At 43.2% G+C, this 16,673-nt stretch overlaps 2 protein-coding genes across 3 annotated transcripts in view; both read right to left on the minus strand.

Annotated features, from left to right (window-relative positions):
- LOC130856089 (pepsin B-like) overlaps positions 1-963 on the minus strand; it is a 38,111-nt gene extending 37,148 nt beyond the window's left edge. The window contains 2 exon segments of the mRNA XM_057740320.1: positions 238-354; positions 643-963. Of these exon segments, the coding sequence (XP_057596303.1) occupies positions 238-239 (2 nt within the window). The 5' untranslated portion in view covers positions 240-354; positions 643-963.
- A 5,502-nt stretch (positions 964-6,465) lies between these two features.
- LOC130856423 (methylosome protein 50) lies at positions 6,466-16,659 on the minus strand. Of its 2 annotated transcripts, XM_057740797.1 has the most exons (11): positions 16,346-16,659; positions 15,883-16,068; positions 14,962-15,103; positions 14,647-14,696; positions 12,186-12,256; positions 12,002-12,056; positions 9,854-9,925; positions 9,192-9,300; positions 8,446-8,514; positions 7,817-7,892; positions 6,466-7,761 (listed from the first exon to the last, which is right to left on the minus strand). In XM_057740797.1, the coding sequence occupies exons 1-11, from the start codon at positions 16,458-16,460 to the stop codon at positions 7,699-7,701; spliced, it is 1,008 nt and encodes a 335-aa protein (XP_057596780.1). In that variant the 5' UTR covers positions 16,461-16,659; the 3' UTR covers positions 6,466-7,698. The 2 variants fall into 2 exon arrangements, with proteins under 2 accessions (XP_057596780.1, XP_057596686.1); XM_057740703.1 differs by having other exon boundaries at positions 6,466-7,892; positions 16,346-16,658.
- Positions 16,660-16,673: the final 14 nt, after the last annotated feature.

The raw sequence follows: 16,673 nt of genomic DNA on the forward strand, positions 1-16,673 counted from the left end.
TACTGTATGTTTTCACTTACATATGGAATCTAAAAAAATTTTTTAAATGAATGAATATAACAAAAATAGCAATAATCATCTTTCAGAGTGTTCAGATGATTAAAAGTATTACTTTAAATAGCAATTAAAGCCTAAGTACTCAAAAATATAATGCACTATTAACTATCTGCATTTGTTAGGTGCAACAGACAACTCAACTAGAAGCAATTTAACCAGAATGAAAACTTATGAACTCACATTAAAAGAAATCCAGAAGAGGTGGCTTAATCAGCACTGCTTAATTCAGGTGTTCAGCACAATCACCCAGGACCCAGGTTCTTGATGTGCTTTTCTAAAGGACACGGCCACCCGCACCTGAACAAAATCAAAGTCCTGTTAGTAAAGATGGAGGAAGGAGGGAGAATAGTTACTAGAGAGCCAACTGCACCAGCTACACTGTTATTAAAGTATATGTAATGTGCAGCTGCGCAGCCTCTATGGTGGCAGATCAGTGTGGATGGTACCCAGAAAGACTCTTGAGGAAGAGAGGGTGGAGTCAGCAGAGCAGGGTCAGAACAAGAAAGAAAATACCCTTCAGAGAAACCAATGATGAGGGGCTGTTATTCCTGATAACGTGGTGACCTCACAGGAAGATTCCCATACCTCTGACAACAGCTTCTAGTTCACTTCCAGCCTCACAGGACATGCAGCATTTTCCCCACTGACCAAGACAGTAATTGCCAGGGTGACGGGGTTGCAAACAACAGACACCAACTCTGGCACAATCAGTCAAAACAGGAATTCAAAGGAAAGCCTGCAAGGCAACTTAGAATCAATGCGCAAGTTACATAATCAGCCTTTCTTTTTTAACTGAGGTACAGTTGATTTATAATATTATATTAGTTTCAGGTGTACAACACAGTGATTCAATATTTTTATAAACTCCATTCAAAGTTACTACAAAAGAATGGCTATATGTCCCTGTGCTGTACAATATATCCCTGTTGATTATTTTATACATAGTATTTTGTGTCTGTTAATCCCATACCCCTGTCTCACCCCTCCCTCCCTTCCTCCTCTGCACTGGTAACCACTAGTTTGTTCTTTATATCTGAAAGTCTGTTTCTGTTTTGTTATACACATTCGTTTTATTTTTTAGATTCCACATATAAGTGATAACACAGAGTATTTGTTTTTATCTGTCTGACTTTTTTCACTATGCATAATACTCTCTAGGTCCATCCACATTGTTGTAACTGGCAGAATTTTTATTTTATGGCTAACATTCCATTGTACGTATGTACATCACATCTTCTTTATCCATTCATCTGTTGATGGACACTTAGGTTGCTTCCACATCACGGCTATTATAAACAATGCTGCTATGATCTTTAGGGGGCAAGATTCTTCTCAAATTAGTGTTTCTGTTTTCTTCAGATACATACCCAGGAATGGAATTGCTGGATCATATCGTAGTTCTATTTTTAGTTTTTTAGAAACCTGCGTACTGTTTTCCACAGTGGCTGCATCAATTGACAATCTCACTAGGGTTCCCTTTCCTCCACACCCTCACCAACATTTGTTATTTGTAGACTTTTTGGTGATAGCCATTCTGACAGGTATGAGGTGGTATCTCAACGTGGTTTTGATTTGCATTTCTCTGCTGATTAGTGATGTTGAGAAGTTTTTCATGAGCCTGTTGGCCATCTACATATCTTCTTTGTAAAAATGTCTATTCAGGCCTTCTGCCCATTTTTTAATTGGGTTCTTTGTTTGTAATAAAGAACTATGAGAAAGAGAAATTAAGGGAACAATCCCACTTACAAGCACATCAAAAATAATAAAATATCTAGGAATAAACTTAACCAGGGATGTGAAAGACATATACTCTGAAAACTATAAAACACCGATGAAGGAATCTGAAAATGATACAAAGAAATGGAAAGATATCACATGTTCTTGGATTGGAAGAATTAATATTGTTAAAATATCCATACTACCCAAAGTAATCTACAGATTTAATGCATACCTATCAAAATACCAATGATATTTTTCACAGAACTAAAAACAAGTAATCCTAAAATTTAAATGGAACCACAAATGACCCCAAACGGCCAAAGCAATCTTGAGAAAAAAGAACTAAGCTGGAGGTATCACACTCCCTGACTTCCGACCATACTACAAAGCTATGTTAATCAAAACTGTATAGTACTGGCACAAAAACAGACACATAGATCAATGGAACAGGATAGAGAGTCCAGAAATAAACCCACAAACTTATTGTCAATTAATCTATGACAAAGAAGGCAAGAATATACAATGGAGAAAAGACAGTCTCTTCAATAAGTGGTGCTGGGAAAACTGGGCAGCTACATGTAAAAGAATGAAGTTAGAACATTTTCTAACACCACATACAAAAATAAACTCAAAATGGATTAAACACCTAAATGTGAGACCTGAAACCATAAACATCCTAGAAGAGAACATAGGCAGAACACTCTCTGACATAAATAGCAATATTTTTTTAGACCTGTCTCTTGGCAAAATAAGTAAAAGCAAAAATAAACAAAGGGGACTTAATCAAATTTAAAAGCTTTTGCACAGCAAAGGAAACCACTAGCAAAATGAAAGGACATCTTACTGAATGGGAGAAATGATATGCAAATGATATGACCAATAAGAAGTTAATTTCCAAAATTTACAAACAGCTCATACAACTCAACATCAAGAAATCAATCTTAAAACACAGTCAGGATCCAAGAAAGACTATTTATTAAAAAAAAAAAAAAAGACTGCCAGGGTCCTGCCATGGGAAGTCTGGGTAGAAAGTCCCACTGCTGGGACTGGTGCTGCTGCCACTGGGCTGTCACTCATTCATCATTGCCAGATACCCATTCTTTGAATCTTTGCAGCACCGCCTCCAGATTTAAGTCCTAGATGGGAGTAGCCAAATGGCCAAGCCTAGTTCAGCTGCCTACACCCTAGTGGCTTAGGTAAAAGAAAAAAAAAATCTAATCCCCTTTAAGTTTCCATAGTCTCCCCTCCAAAGCACACGATGGAATACATTTCAAAAGCACATCTAACATGTCACTTCACTGTTTGAGATCCTCATCATGGGTCACAGCACCCACCATCCAGCAGTAGCTAGCCTCATCTCCTTTTACCCTGCACCCCCCCCACCTCCATTTAACCCTAGCTGCAGTGACCACTTTCTCTAGGAAGCTCTAAGCTCCTTCCACAGCAGGATTCTCACACTGCCACTTCCATCTGGAATACTTCCCCAGCCTCAAACATTAGCTAACCCACACTCAACCTTCAGGACTCAATCCAAATGTCACTTTATCAGGGAAGATTTACCACTTCTCCATGACCGGCTACGATCCCTCTATTTCCGGCAATCTTTATTTCTTTTGGCTAGCACTAACATGCTGATTCCTCCTTGCCTCTCTCTAGACTAAGCTGCTGAAGGCTGGGCTGCCCACGTCTGTCCTGCTCACTACCACACACCGCAGTGCCCGAAAGCTTCCAATACACCACAGCTGCTCACTCTCGAATGGCTGGTGACTTCCCGGCCTGGTTCCTGACCCATCTAGAATTCTCAGTAGGTAATCAAAACCAGTGCTTCTCAAACTTTAACAGGCATGAGTCCCTGGGGAAGTTCTGAAAATGTAACTTCTGATTTAGGAGGTCTGAACATTCTGCCCTTCTAACAAGCTCCAGGTGATGCCAGTGCTGCTGGTCCATGCACCACACTTTGAGGTGCAAGTCAACACCTTATGAAATCAAATAAGCCGGACACTTAGGACAAATACTGTATGATCCACTCATGTGAGGTACCTAGTACAGTCAAATTCACAGACCCTAAAGTAGAACGGTGGTTGCCAAGGTCTGGGAGGAGTTATTGTTTGATGAGTACAAAGTATCAACTTGGGATGATGGATGGTGGTTGCACAACAATGTGAATGTACTTAATGCCAGTGAATTGTACGCTTATAAAATGGTTAAAATGGTAAATTTTATATTTTACCACGTTTTTTTAAAAAACAACTTAAGAAAATTAAATAAGGCCCACATTGGCCCTGTCAAGTGGAGACTGCAACAGGGGCCCAGGGATGGTGCTGGGCCCAGAGCCTGTGTTTCCAGGTGCCGAGGTCAAAGGTAGCATTAATGCTAACTCTGCCAGGCAAACTGACGTTGGATAATGGTCAGGGGCCCGTACATCAGCCAGTTTCTAACCTAATCAGAGGGCTTCTGTGAGAGACAAGCTGCTTGTTAAAGATCTGGCAGAATTTGAAGCTGATATACTTGTACATACAGAGTACATTTTCTGATTCAAACGAGTTTCATTCCTTTCAGCTGAGATTCCAGATAAGCGTTACCACTGGAGTGGAAAATTTTAGTTTGAAACTGAAGTTCCTAATGTTTGTAATGCAGTGCCTCCCAAAGTGAAATATACCAGAATCGGACACCCAGCATCACAGTGACAATGAAATGTCTACATTCACAGAGGAAACATACACCCAGTAGCAATGGCTTTCCCACCAGAAAGTTAAAAGGATGTTGTTTTGGGGGTGAAACCCTTTACTTAGTCATCTTTTGAATTTTGATGATTATATACTGAAGAAGCACAGCATCATTTACAAGACAAGGAGAGTTTCCAGAATACGTTGAGGACTACATTAAACCTTACTCCAGATGATAGATTTTAGGATCAATGATTGTATCTTATATGCCTCTGTAACTTAAAATGAGTTAACACTTCCTGTCCTGATCTTTGCACCTTCTTCACTCTCTGGATTGTACTAGTCCTATGACCATGTAATGATGAAAAACTCCACAACTGGCCATTTTTGATAGAGAACTCAATAAGAAAATGTGTTTGGGGCTCAAAACAGGTCTGCTTACTTTACTTTTCCAAAACCAAGCTATATAGACTGCTGATGCTGAGATTTTAATTAACTCAAAATTGAGACTAGAGCTTCCTTACCCTTTTGCCAAGCAAAATTTCCTGCACAAGTGATTCTAAAGTTCAGTGTGACCCAGATATTGGCAGTAAGAAATTTGCCACAAACAGTGGTTTGGTATGAATTCTTTCAGCTTCTTTCATGTATGCTGGCTCTCTTTAGATGCCCTAAAACTTCTCTAGAATGCATACAAATATTTGGTGTGTCTTACTGAAAGAAATGCTTATGTAAGTAGTTTGGAATAAACTTTTTTTTTTCCTCTTGTTCTTAGTTTGTAGATAGTTAAGCAACTATGGAAGTACAAAGAATATGAAAGCACGTTGCTCATGCTGTCCACATGCAACAAGATCTGCATTTTACAAATCAGAGCCGTTTACTCTCAAGTCTAGATGTGGCAAGAAAGTTTTGGAGCCGTCTGTAACTGAGTGGTTAAAAAATAAACTACAGGGACCCTCCCACACCCACCCACCCAATCTCCTGCTCAATCACGTCGTCCAGAGGAAACATGGCTGGGAGCCCAGAGCAGTCAGAGCTTGGGTGATTTTGCTGTCTTAATGCAACTGTGAATCAGCAGGTAATGCCTGTATAGCTGGTAATTAACGACCAGATCCTGGAGAACCAGCCCGATGTCTGGAGTTACCTGGAACAGTACCTGAGCCAACCTAAGTGCTTGCTGTTCTGAGCCACCAGGAATCAGCAGTGGAATATTGTAGGTCAGGTTAGTGGACTTCGGAGTAAGAACAATGAAGATAGAGGAAAACATTTATTCCCAGTGTTCAGACATGTGAAACTGTGAAATTAAACGCAAACTACATGCTTGCATGGTTTTAAACAAAGAAAATAAAACAAGCCCATTTCCACCTATCAACAAATCTGTGCTCACTCTACTAAAACTACTCTCAAGTCAAGGACTACTGAATAACCCTACATGTGATACTACATTTCTGATTATTGCGAGGTCACATTCTATCTTGACTCATCTTTCTCACAGTAACAGATACATTCAATCAAAACTGCAATGGTCATTCCTGCTGTGACTTTATGTTTGCAAACATCTTGGTGACGATCATAGATGGAATTACTTGCATTAGCACAGATCTATCTGAATCTAAATAATATTTTTTACATTAAGTAACGTGGTTCTTCAAACTCTAGGTTTTTCTCCTTGATATCACTTTAACCGCCTTGACACATTACATTCACTTCCTTGGATTCTTTACGTCTTTCACTGAGTTTTCTCTCTACCGTTCTTATGTACATGAGGAACAGGCCTATGCAAATTTAATTCCTACCCACCTTACCCTACCTTACTTTCTCTAAGTGATCACAAATTTTAAGCTTTTTGCCTCTGGGAAGAACTTAAGTGTTTCTACCAACACACCGTATTACCTCCTAAGGAGTTACACTTAAGAACAGTGAAGGCTTCATTCCCACCTCCCCCAAACCCGACAGGTAGATCACTGACAACAAATTCCCATGTTTTTACTCCAGGGTAATTGTGAGAACAGAGCTCATGCTCAGCAAGGGTGAAACACAGAATCTTTACTTACAAATGTTTTGCCCATGAAACTGCACCAGTTTCATGAGATTTTAGCTAAACAAAACTTGCAAAGCACAAAAGTACGTAACTGATTTAATTTAGTTTCAATGCAATCAACAATTTATCCATAACTTCTAAGTGGCAGTAGCCACCAACCGAGTAACCAAATATTTACCTTAAGTTCCAACTAACTATTCCGGGGGGATGGGGAAGCACACAAAAAAGGAATGGGCTATTAGATAGATACCCTGATGACTCAACATAAGCGGCACGTCTAACTGCACATGACGCACACGCTTCAAAAGACAAGCCAACAATGAACCAAATTTTTATTTCACTGACCAGTACTTCCGATTCTTTCTCTGATGCTGTATCTAAAATCTTCAGAGTCCCCCAAAATAGCATTCAGGCTTCCTATATTCAGAGGTATGGACCCAGAGGCAAAAAAGGTCAGGCCCCAGGCTGTTTTCAGGTGGGAAAGTGGCAGACATTCCTATGCACATTTGTGTCAGTTTTTAACTGAAATGCCCTTAAGCTCTCCATCCTAAAACTCTTCTATGGCATCTATGACAGAAATACACTCAACTCTCACACACACAACTCCATGGGGGTGGGGTGGGGGCATTACACAGGTACCAGCCAAACTTCTTATTCAGCCAGAAACTGGACTTCTGGCCCAGTTTAATAACAAGGGGATGTGCAAAACTGTGGTGAAGGTCCTGGCTCTTCCTCCAAGGTGAGCTGGGCTGGATACGAATGGCAGCACAGCCCATGATAAAGGTGAATTAAGCTCTATAAAAAAATACAGTTGCTCCTATCTCTGTGAGCTGCTTCCAAAAATCCAGGGATGCCCACATTCCACACCTCATCCAGACATGGCCAATTCCTCATGCAAAGCTACATGGGAAGCATAAAAACCTATCATTAACTTTGGGGGCTGGGGATGGAGATGGGGACTAGGCCTTGGGAAAGATGTGGGATGGACATTTTATTCCCCCCATCAACAAAAACTATGTATCTACACACACACTCAGACACACACATATCCACGTTCAAGGAAGTTTTTCTTCCCTGACTACAGGACCCCAGCATCCAGCCTACCCCAGGCTGTGAGACAATGCCTATTAACTGCACAGATCCGGCATACCAACATGCTGTAAAAGGCTCCTGTGCTGTCTCACAAACTGAGAGGGCAGGGACAAAGGGAGTGGATACTCATGGGGGATTTGCTTTTTGTCTGAAATCCAATCTACTCGGCAACACTCTTAGGTCCAGGCTCTGGGAGAGGTTCTGTGGGCACGATGTGGTGGATGACTTGATGGTCCCAGCCCACTGTGGTTAGAAGGGAGTGATTGAGCGGGGACCAAGTAGCATCTCTCACAAAGTCTCTGTGGGCTCGGCTTCTAAACCTACAAGAGAACAAAGGAAAGTGTGGGCACAATAAAAAACAAGAAGAAAAAGGAGAAATGGAAAGAAGAGACCCAACACACCCAGGGCACCATATATATGGCCTAGTTACCCACAGAAGACTTCATCATCCAATCCAGTGCTCTATTTTCATAGAAGAAATGATAGCTAGAGCAAGGGTGGTGATATGAGCCAGTATCAGATAGCATCTCATGGCAAAGAAAGAAGTACAATCAGATTTTCTGTCTGGTGCCTTTCACCCTATAGCAAGTTGCATTTCCTACATGTGGTTCTTTGTGTGAAAAGGGTAGACTGTCGCTTTCAGGGAGACAGCTGGAATGCCAGGCTCAGAAATCCCACCCACCACCATTCCTCCTCTACCAGGGACAGAGCTGGCTGTGAGCCCCCGTAACAGGGAGACAGCCAACAGTCAGCCTGCTTCCAACACCAAGTCTCCTTGAAAGAGACAACCCACTTTTCCAAAGAGAAAAAGGACCCAGCCACCTGTTGCTCCCCTTCCTGATTCCTGATCCCAGGGTTACATGTCACACTTACACCTCGGAAAGGCCTGAGTCCAGCACAGCAAGTGAGCAGTCTTCACTGACCGAGGCCAGGAAGGGAGTACTAGGAGAAAAGGAGAGGGTTAGGAAACATAATACCCATAGGTCTCAAGACAAAACCTGGGCTTCCTAGGTGGTGCAGTGGTTGGGAGTCTGCCTGCCAATGCGGAGGACATGAGTTCGATCCCTGCTCTAGGAAGATCCCACGTGCCGCGGAGCAACTAAGCCCGTGTGCCAAAAAAAAAATAATAATAAAAAAAAGACAAAACTTGACCAGGCAGCCCTCAAACCACACTCTAAAAAATCAGAAAAGATGGCCTGATCCCCACTTTGGGTTAAGGTCTGGCTACCACTCAAATCTATGGTATAAGTTCCAAAAGGAAATGGAGGAAAGCCAGGATTGACAGCCATCCTGACAAACTAACCATCCCACCTGGTCCCTCAGCAATGATCCAGAAACACAGGCTTTCCAACCACACAGCCCTAGAAGCCCAAATATTAATCATTCTGGGTGTTGGGCAGGAACAAGATCATATTTTAGCCATTTGCAATCAGAGACCATACAACCCCCCCAAAAAAGCAGACTAGAGTCTTAAGAGATCTTTCCCATTCTAAAACCTCAGCTATAATAGTGCCCGCTTTAAGGAACTACCCAATCAGCTAATGCTATGCCAACACAAGCATCCCCCCCTCACTGTTCCCATTCATACCCACCAGGCCCTTGACGACAAAGGACAGTACCTGTGTGGGGAAAACACAAGCCCAGTGACACACTGGGAGTGCACAGCTGAGCTGAGGGCACAGCTTGCACTCTTGGTGTCCACAAGGGAGATGGTTCCATTCTCATCACCTGAAGGAAAGAGGGAGTATGTCACAGAGGTTAAGAGCATGGGTTTTTAGACTCAGCCAGATCTGGAACTGAATGCTAGGTCCTCAATCTTGAACAGGTTAACCACTCTGAGCATCAGTAAAGCAGGAATAATTAGTCATTTGGGGGCTGTGAAAATTAAATTAATGGATGACATCGTTGTTATGTTAACCACAAACTGGTCACCATATACACAGCCGCATCACCACGTTAACACAACTATCCCTGCTATACAACAGGATTCCCTATGTAGCAATTCACTTGCTATGTAGCCCACTGACTCCTAGCAATGCCCAGAATACAACAGCCACAGCAAACAATCAGGAGTCAAATCTACTAAGACAAAAGTCATCATGTCCTCCAAAGCTAAACTAAAACCACTTTTGGATCATCCCACCTTCCCACCCCCTCCATCAGTATCACCTGGTGCCCAAGTGTGCTGATGAGACTGAGCTGCTAGAGCCTTGAATTATGGAGTCAGCTCTCGCTCATCCTCCCGCTCCCAGAGTCAACAGAGTTCGACATGCTGCCTTACCAAAGACAAAGACTTCACTCTGCTGCGGATGCCAAGCCAGGGAGGCAGGAAGGTAGCCAGAGGCACTGCAGCCTGCCAAGGGGAAAAGAGATGTCTGGAACAAGACCAGGTCTGAAAAGAAGCCTCTCAGGTGAAGAAACTCTAAATCCCAGGAGCACCTATATTCAGTTTCCCAAGCCCTGCTAAAGCAGTCCTGTCCTCATTCTTCCCCCCCGCCCACCCCCCCGGCTATCTGTTTTACAGTTGGTAGTATATATAAGTCTATGCTACTCTCTCACTTCCTCCCAGCTTCCCCTACACCCCCTGCCCCCTCAAACCTCGAGTTCTCCAGTCCATTCTCTGCATCTGTGTCCTTGTTCTTGTCTTGTCACTAAGTTCATCAGTACCATTTTTAGATTCCGTATATGTGAATTAGCATACAATATTTGTCTTTCTCTTTCTGTCTTACTTCACTCTGTATGACAGACTCTAGCTCTAGCCACCTCATTACATATAGCTCCATCTCATCCCTTTTTATAGCTGAGTAATATTCCATTGTATATATATGCCACATCTTCTTTATCCATTCATTTGTTGATGGGCATTTAGGTTGCCTCCATGTCCTGGCTATTGTAAATAGTGCTGCAATAAACATTATGGTACATGTTTCTTTTGGGATTATGGTTTTCTCTGAGTATATGCCCAGTAGTGGGATTACTGGATCATATGGTAGTTCTATTTGTAGTTTTTGAAGGAACCTCCAAACTATTTTCCATAGTGGCTGTACCAGCTTACATTCCCACCAACAGTGCAGGAGAGTTCCCTTTTCTCCACACCCTCTCTAGCATTTCTTGTTCCTAGATTTTGTGATGATGGCCATTCTGACCGGTGTGAGGTGATGCCTCACTGTGGCTTTGACTTGCATTTCTCTGATGATGAGTGATGTTGAGCATCTTTTCATGTGTTTGTTGGCCATCTGTATGTCTTCTTTGGAGAAATGTCTATTTAGGTCTTTCCGCCCATTTGTGAATTGGATTATTTGCTTTTTTGGTATTAAGCTGCATGAGCTGCTTGTATATTTTGGAGGTCAATTCTTTGTCCGTTGTTTCGTTGGCAACTATTTTTTCCCATTCTGAGGGCTGCCTTCTAGTCTTGTTTATGGTTTCTTTCGCTGTGCAAAAGCTTTTAAGTTTCATGAGGTCCCATTTGTTTATTCTTGATTTTATTTCCATGATTCTAGGAGGTGGGTCAAAAAGGATCTTGCTTTGATGGATGTCATAGAGTGTTCTGCCTATGTTTTCCTCTAGGAGTTTTATAGTGTCTGGCCTTACATGTAGGTCTTTAATCCATTTTGAGTTTATTTTTGGTCAGAGAGAGAGAATGATGGAAGAAAAGGCAGGAGAGAGAGAGTCAGTGTAGAGGGACTTGATCCAACATTGCTGGCTTTGAAAACAGAGGAAGAGGGCTGTGAGCTAAGGAATACAGGCAGCCTTTAGTAGCTGGCAACAGTCCTCCACTGATAGCCGTTGAGAAAATGGGGCCCTCAGTCCTACTGCCATTAGGAACTGAATTCTGCCTCCAGCTTCAATGAGCTCCAAGTAGATTCCTCCTGAAACCTTCTGGAAAGGAACCCAGCCCTGCCAACACCTCGATTTTTAGCCTTGTGAGACCTGTGCCAGACTCCTGACCTACAAAACTACTTAGTATTTGTTTGACCCAACACTCGGCCATTAGTCTGGGGCTTGGACAGTCTTCTATAAACCCCTCTATCGCCAGGACAAGCAACCCCAGAAGTCTGGACTACCATGAGAAAACAAAGAAACACTGTCCTCATTCTTGACCCTCACAACCTACATCTACCCATCAGCCTCATGCCCTTTCCAGACATGAGTCACAGGTAAGTTTCAACATAAAGCATGAAGGTAACAACTCTGGCCCCTTTATTCACCCATCCAGGAAATGTAAAGTAAATCACCCCTCATCCCTCAGGGACCAGCCCTTCCTCTTGGGACCCACTGCACAAAATGAGTCTCAGTGGGAAAGAAAGCGATTGTGTCCTTTCTGTCAGTGACTGGGCATCTGGCAGCTTCGCCTCTGACTCTGGCCAAGGAAAGCCTCTTCCAGGTGGGTTCCCAGTATCACTCTCCCACTGCTGGCTCCCGGACTCACCCATCTGTGATGCTGGCTTGGGACAGCGGGTATCCCACAGTAAAATTCTATTGTCCTAGAAGAAGGAACAGAAAAATCACCATCCAAAGAAGCAGTGGCTGGCCAGAAGCCCTCCACACTAGACGCAGGTCTAAAGGGTCTGAGTGTGGTTAGAAGGTGGGGAGGGAAAAAGATTGTATCTCACCTCACCGCATGAAAGAAACACAGAATCCTTGTGGGGAGAGGCAGCAACACAGGTGACCTGCCCAGAGTGAGCTGGAGAGGAGAGAAAACAAGAAATATGACAGAGAAGACGTAGGCCTTACTATCAAGCAGCCCAGATACTATCAAGGGGGAGGAGGGAGGGTGTGAGAAATAGGCCTAGTCTCATGACGAAAATTAACAGATTCTGTGAGATTTGGGATTAGACAAAACCTAAGAGGCAATGCTGATACCATTATAAAACGTCAAAAGGCTTGGGGAAAAATGAATCACTGAAGATAAATTAAAGGCTGAGTAAGAACAAGAGAGGAATTTACAGTAAAGACATCCTAGAATAGCAGTAGCACAAGCGCCTCCAGGTAGCATACAAAGACTTCTGAGCGAGTTCTGGACACTGACAGTTTTATGGGAATTTCTCCAATGTTCTCCTTCCATATTGAACTGAGAGGCTGCCTCTAACGTGCCAGCACTGCTGACCTCTAACTCTCACAGTCACCCTTCCCCCGACTGGAGAAGAGACACACACCTCTCACCCACTCCAAACCTTACCATGGCGGGACGCTCAGGAGTATAAAAACCTAAGGTAGAAAGCAAAAGGGGCTTTTCCTAAGAGCCAAACCACAAAAGAATGAGCACCTGGGTAAAATTCTGTGGAGACTGGCCTTTCTCAGCCACATCGCAAACACAAGTGTGCTTCTGTGGCTGATCTCTTCTATTTAACAATGAGAATTTTGAAAAATATGACAGGTGGTTGTCATAAAGACATCTCACAAGTTTATCTGAATTTAAAAATGAGGTCAGATTTTTTCTGACCCAAAGTTAAGTCTCAGTTGGCCAACTGGTTAAAGTGCAGATGGTTTTTGGCAGTTAGGTTATTTCATAGATGTTTTACATAAGTTAAATGAGCTTAATCTGCAAATCCAAAATTCTGAGGAACATATTTTATAAAAGTGTACAATAAATGACATGGCCAGGTATAACCTTCTTTGCAACTAGTTAAATTTAAATTAGATACTAATTTTAAAGTGTGTAAGAGGGTACAGAGTTTTTCAAAATTCTTTTAGGGCTATGTGCTAAAAATGTTAAAGCTCCCTGCTAAATGTTAGTTACAGGCTGTGGAAACCACCTGCTCCAAAGTGATTTAATCAGACTTTCTGAGATAGTCTGAATGTGGCTCTGCCCTGAGACAGAAGTGAGGGCTCAAACTATCTTCCACAGAATCCACGGAAAGTCCACACTATGAAAAGGAATGTATTGCTCACTTGAAAAAAGCAAAGCTTTGGGACAAACACCATGGGAGAGTACAAACGATGAAAAAAATACATGGTCCCTCTGCCCTCAAGGAAACTGGAATTAGTCGGGGGAATAAAAATAAACACAAACAACTAATGAAAAAGGCTGAAAGGGGCAAGTGCTGAAAAAGAGTTATTTAGCATTAACCAGAAAAACACATCGTAGGTCTAGGAAACAAAAAGCAAGTATAGGAGACTCTGAGCACTGCCATTTTAACATTATTGTCTAACTATCTGCAAATGACCCTGGAGCTCCAGGAGATATATGAGCTTGTGATTTTGCTTTGCACTTATCTGAATCACGCACTTTGAAGTTAGAACCAGCAGAGAAAAGCACTTTGTCACTGAGGGAACCAGTGACCACCCATATCTACATCTCTTAGCCACACACACATTCGTGTTCTACACATATCTTCATTAAGAGTTGGTATCTTCATGAAGAATGGCTCCCAAAATAAAGTCAACTAGTGCTGTTAATGAAAGTGAGCAGGAAAAGGAACATTAATAGAAAGTATGGTTCTCACCAAAAAAAATGAGATTTTATGGAGGTGAAAATCCAAAAGTTTAAGATTTACAAGTATCAAGGTTTATACTTGGAGAATACCAGAGATCTACTGTCATTGGGTTTAGATAGCATGGTATGCTTGAAGGAGGAATGACAGTAAAAAGGCTTGATGTCGTGACATGAACATGGGATTTTAATCTGCAAGCCACAAGAAACCAGTGAAAGACCCAAGATTACAGATAGAGAGATGAGATGAGTCCCACCATCTGTGTGAGATAAAGCCTGAAAGTAACTGGGAGCATAAGAAATGGAAAGGAAGGTCACCGACCAAATGGAAAAAGACTCCAAAGAACTTGGGGACCAACTGATAGTGGGAAAAAAGAGGGGTGCAAGAGGACTGGGAGTTTGAGCCTCAGGTGACCAAGAAGGGGGTGAGGCCGTGAATAAAAAGAAAAAAAAACAATTGGGAAATTATGAAAGGGGCTAGAATTGACACTGGGGACTGACCATAGTTTTGAAAGAAAACTATCAGGCAGGAGAGCAAAGTACTGATGTTACTAACATCAAAGCAAAGTTCAAAGAGCACAAAGGGGAGAATAAAAACTAAACAGCCAAAGCCAGGACTGAAAAGGAAAACTTGCACTCACCTCGGTATGAATTCAGAACCATCTGCTGAGCAAGGTCCCAAACCTTGATGCTAAGAAGCAAAAGGAAACAGAGACTTAATCTAACCTACACTACCTACATAAAAACGTGTTCAAATAAGAACATCCTATGTCTTTGCCTACTGGACTTCTGGTAGGGTCTACTTTTACAATGGACTGCAAAATCCTTAAGAAAACCTCACAGGCATGTCAATAATTAGTTACTGGGTTCTTATAATGAGCCCAAAACATTACTTAATGAGGCTAAAGACACCCAAAGGAGGCCCAGAGACAGGAGTGATGACAGCAGGGACCCACCAGAAGTCTTTGCTACCGCTGACAGCTTGTGTGCCAGAGCTCAGGACACTGACTGTAGACACGATGTCATCGTGCTCATACTTGCAGAACTTGCTGACAATGAGTGTCTCATTCTCATCCAGCTCCCACAATTCAACAGCACCTGTTGGGGGTGGGGAGGAGGGTGACGGAAACAGGCTTGGATTACCCCAAGACAGCAGTTCACTTCTAGGATTCTAAGTTTTCAGGAGACAAGGATGAAATCTCCACAATGATCTGAGCAGCACACAGTCCAGTATGGTTAAATATTCCCAATTGTTTGGACACTAATAAGTAATTTGAATAAATGTCTTAGAATCATAAAAAATATGTTGAATAACATAAAAATATGCTGAACAGTGATTAAGAACAGAAAATCCCCAAATAGCTGTCTTGAATATGTAGTGTTCAAGCTCAACTGCCAGAGAGGCTCAATCTTTAATGTCCCATGTTTATCCTTCCATGCAATGCCTATCAACATCCACATTCTGACTTTTTTTTTTTAATGGCAAAGTTTCCATTGCTGAGTTTGACATTCAAAACAAAAAAAGCAGAATGAAGACACAAGAAGAAAATGGGAAGAAATGTAAAGGGAACAGACTGGCTTCAGCATCATCTTTAAGATCAAGATTATCTTTGGTCTGGGTTGGGTGGATACAGAGAATAAAAATACTTCCAATTCATTTCTCAATTTTGTTATGGATTTTGCTAGAAATTTTCACCAAACAATTTAGAATCTTGGGAAAGGTTATTTCCTATCTACACAGTTATTCTCCTTAGGGGCCAACACACTCAAGCTCTGCCAAGCTCTCCTACTGAGTATGAGATATTAAAAATTGAGCCCTGCCCGACCTATACCCCTAACCTCCATTCCACCTGTAAGGTTGAAGAAAAGTGACTCACCTGAATCGGAAGCCACTAGGATACCTCTGTCCCCTATCCAAGTGAGGTCAGCCACTCCGGCCTCCGTCTGGACTCCAGCGGAGCAGAAACCTTCGTTGGGGGCGGCACAAGGGTCCTTGAAAAGCCAGAGGGAGCCAGCCCAGCAGCGGCCACTCAGGCTAGAAGCCCCGAGCAGGAGCGCCCCATCTAAGGGAGGTACAAGCTGTCAGCGCGTGAGAAGTGGAAGAGGTCGTCTCCCTGGTGACCAACCAGAAGCCCGCTGGCCGGGTCTGGATTGGAGCCCAGGAAAGCGGGTCATGGCTGGGGAACTGCGCTCAGCGACGCGAGGCAGGGGACAGGATGGCATGCGGGGGGAGCAGGGGGGATGGAGGGGGGCCAGGGGGACAGGTTAGAAGGTTTCGTCCCGGGAACTGGCACTCGGGGGTGGGCTGACGGAGCTCCCAGGCCCGGGACCTAGGCTTACCCGACCGGTACCGTACAGCCTCCAACTGCCGCTCCATACAGGCGGGCGCATTAGGGGGCAGGTTCCATTCCCGGGCTGCCGGGGGCACTAGGGGGGGCGGGGTTTCCTTCCGCATCTCCACGATTCCACTTCCAACCTAGACCCAAACCAGACGCCCGCCGGAGATTCAGCTCCGCTAGCCCCCACGTGGTCTGTCTCTGCGCCACCGCCCCTCTGGACCGGCTACAGCCTCTCTACATCTCGCGAGAACTGCTTCTACGATTCCAGTCCGCTTTCTGGCGAGCACCCTCCTGCGACGGGCTCTCTGAGTGCTGCGCTTCTTATCGCG

This window comes from Hippopotamus amphibius, chromosome 1 (genome assembly GCF_030028045.1).
Source record: "Hippopotamus amphibius kiboko isolate mHipAmp2 chromosome 1, mHipAmp2.hap2, whole genome shotgun sequence".
In the NCBI taxonomy this organism is placed as follows: domain Eukaryota; kingdom Metazoa; phylum Chordata; class Mammalia; order Artiodactyla; family Hippopotamidae; genus Hippopotamus; species Hippopotamus amphibius.

What these genes read in the sequence shown, in the direction of transcription:
- LOC130856423 (XM_057740703.1), bottom strand. Translation starts at nt 16,460, where the DNA reads ATGCGGAAGGAAACCCCGCCCCCCCTAGTGCCCCCGGCAGCCCGGGAA. An exon ending in CCTAGTGGCTTCCGATTCAG is followed by an intron (nt 15,104 to 15,882) that starts GTGAGTCACTTT and finishes CACCCCCAACAG; the next exon opens with GTGCTGTTGAATTGTGGGAG. An exon ending in CTTGTGTTTTCCCCACACAG is followed by an intron (nt 8,515 to 9,191) that starts GTACTGTCCTTT and finishes CTTTTCTCCTAG; the next exon opens with TACTCCCTTCCTGGCCTCGG.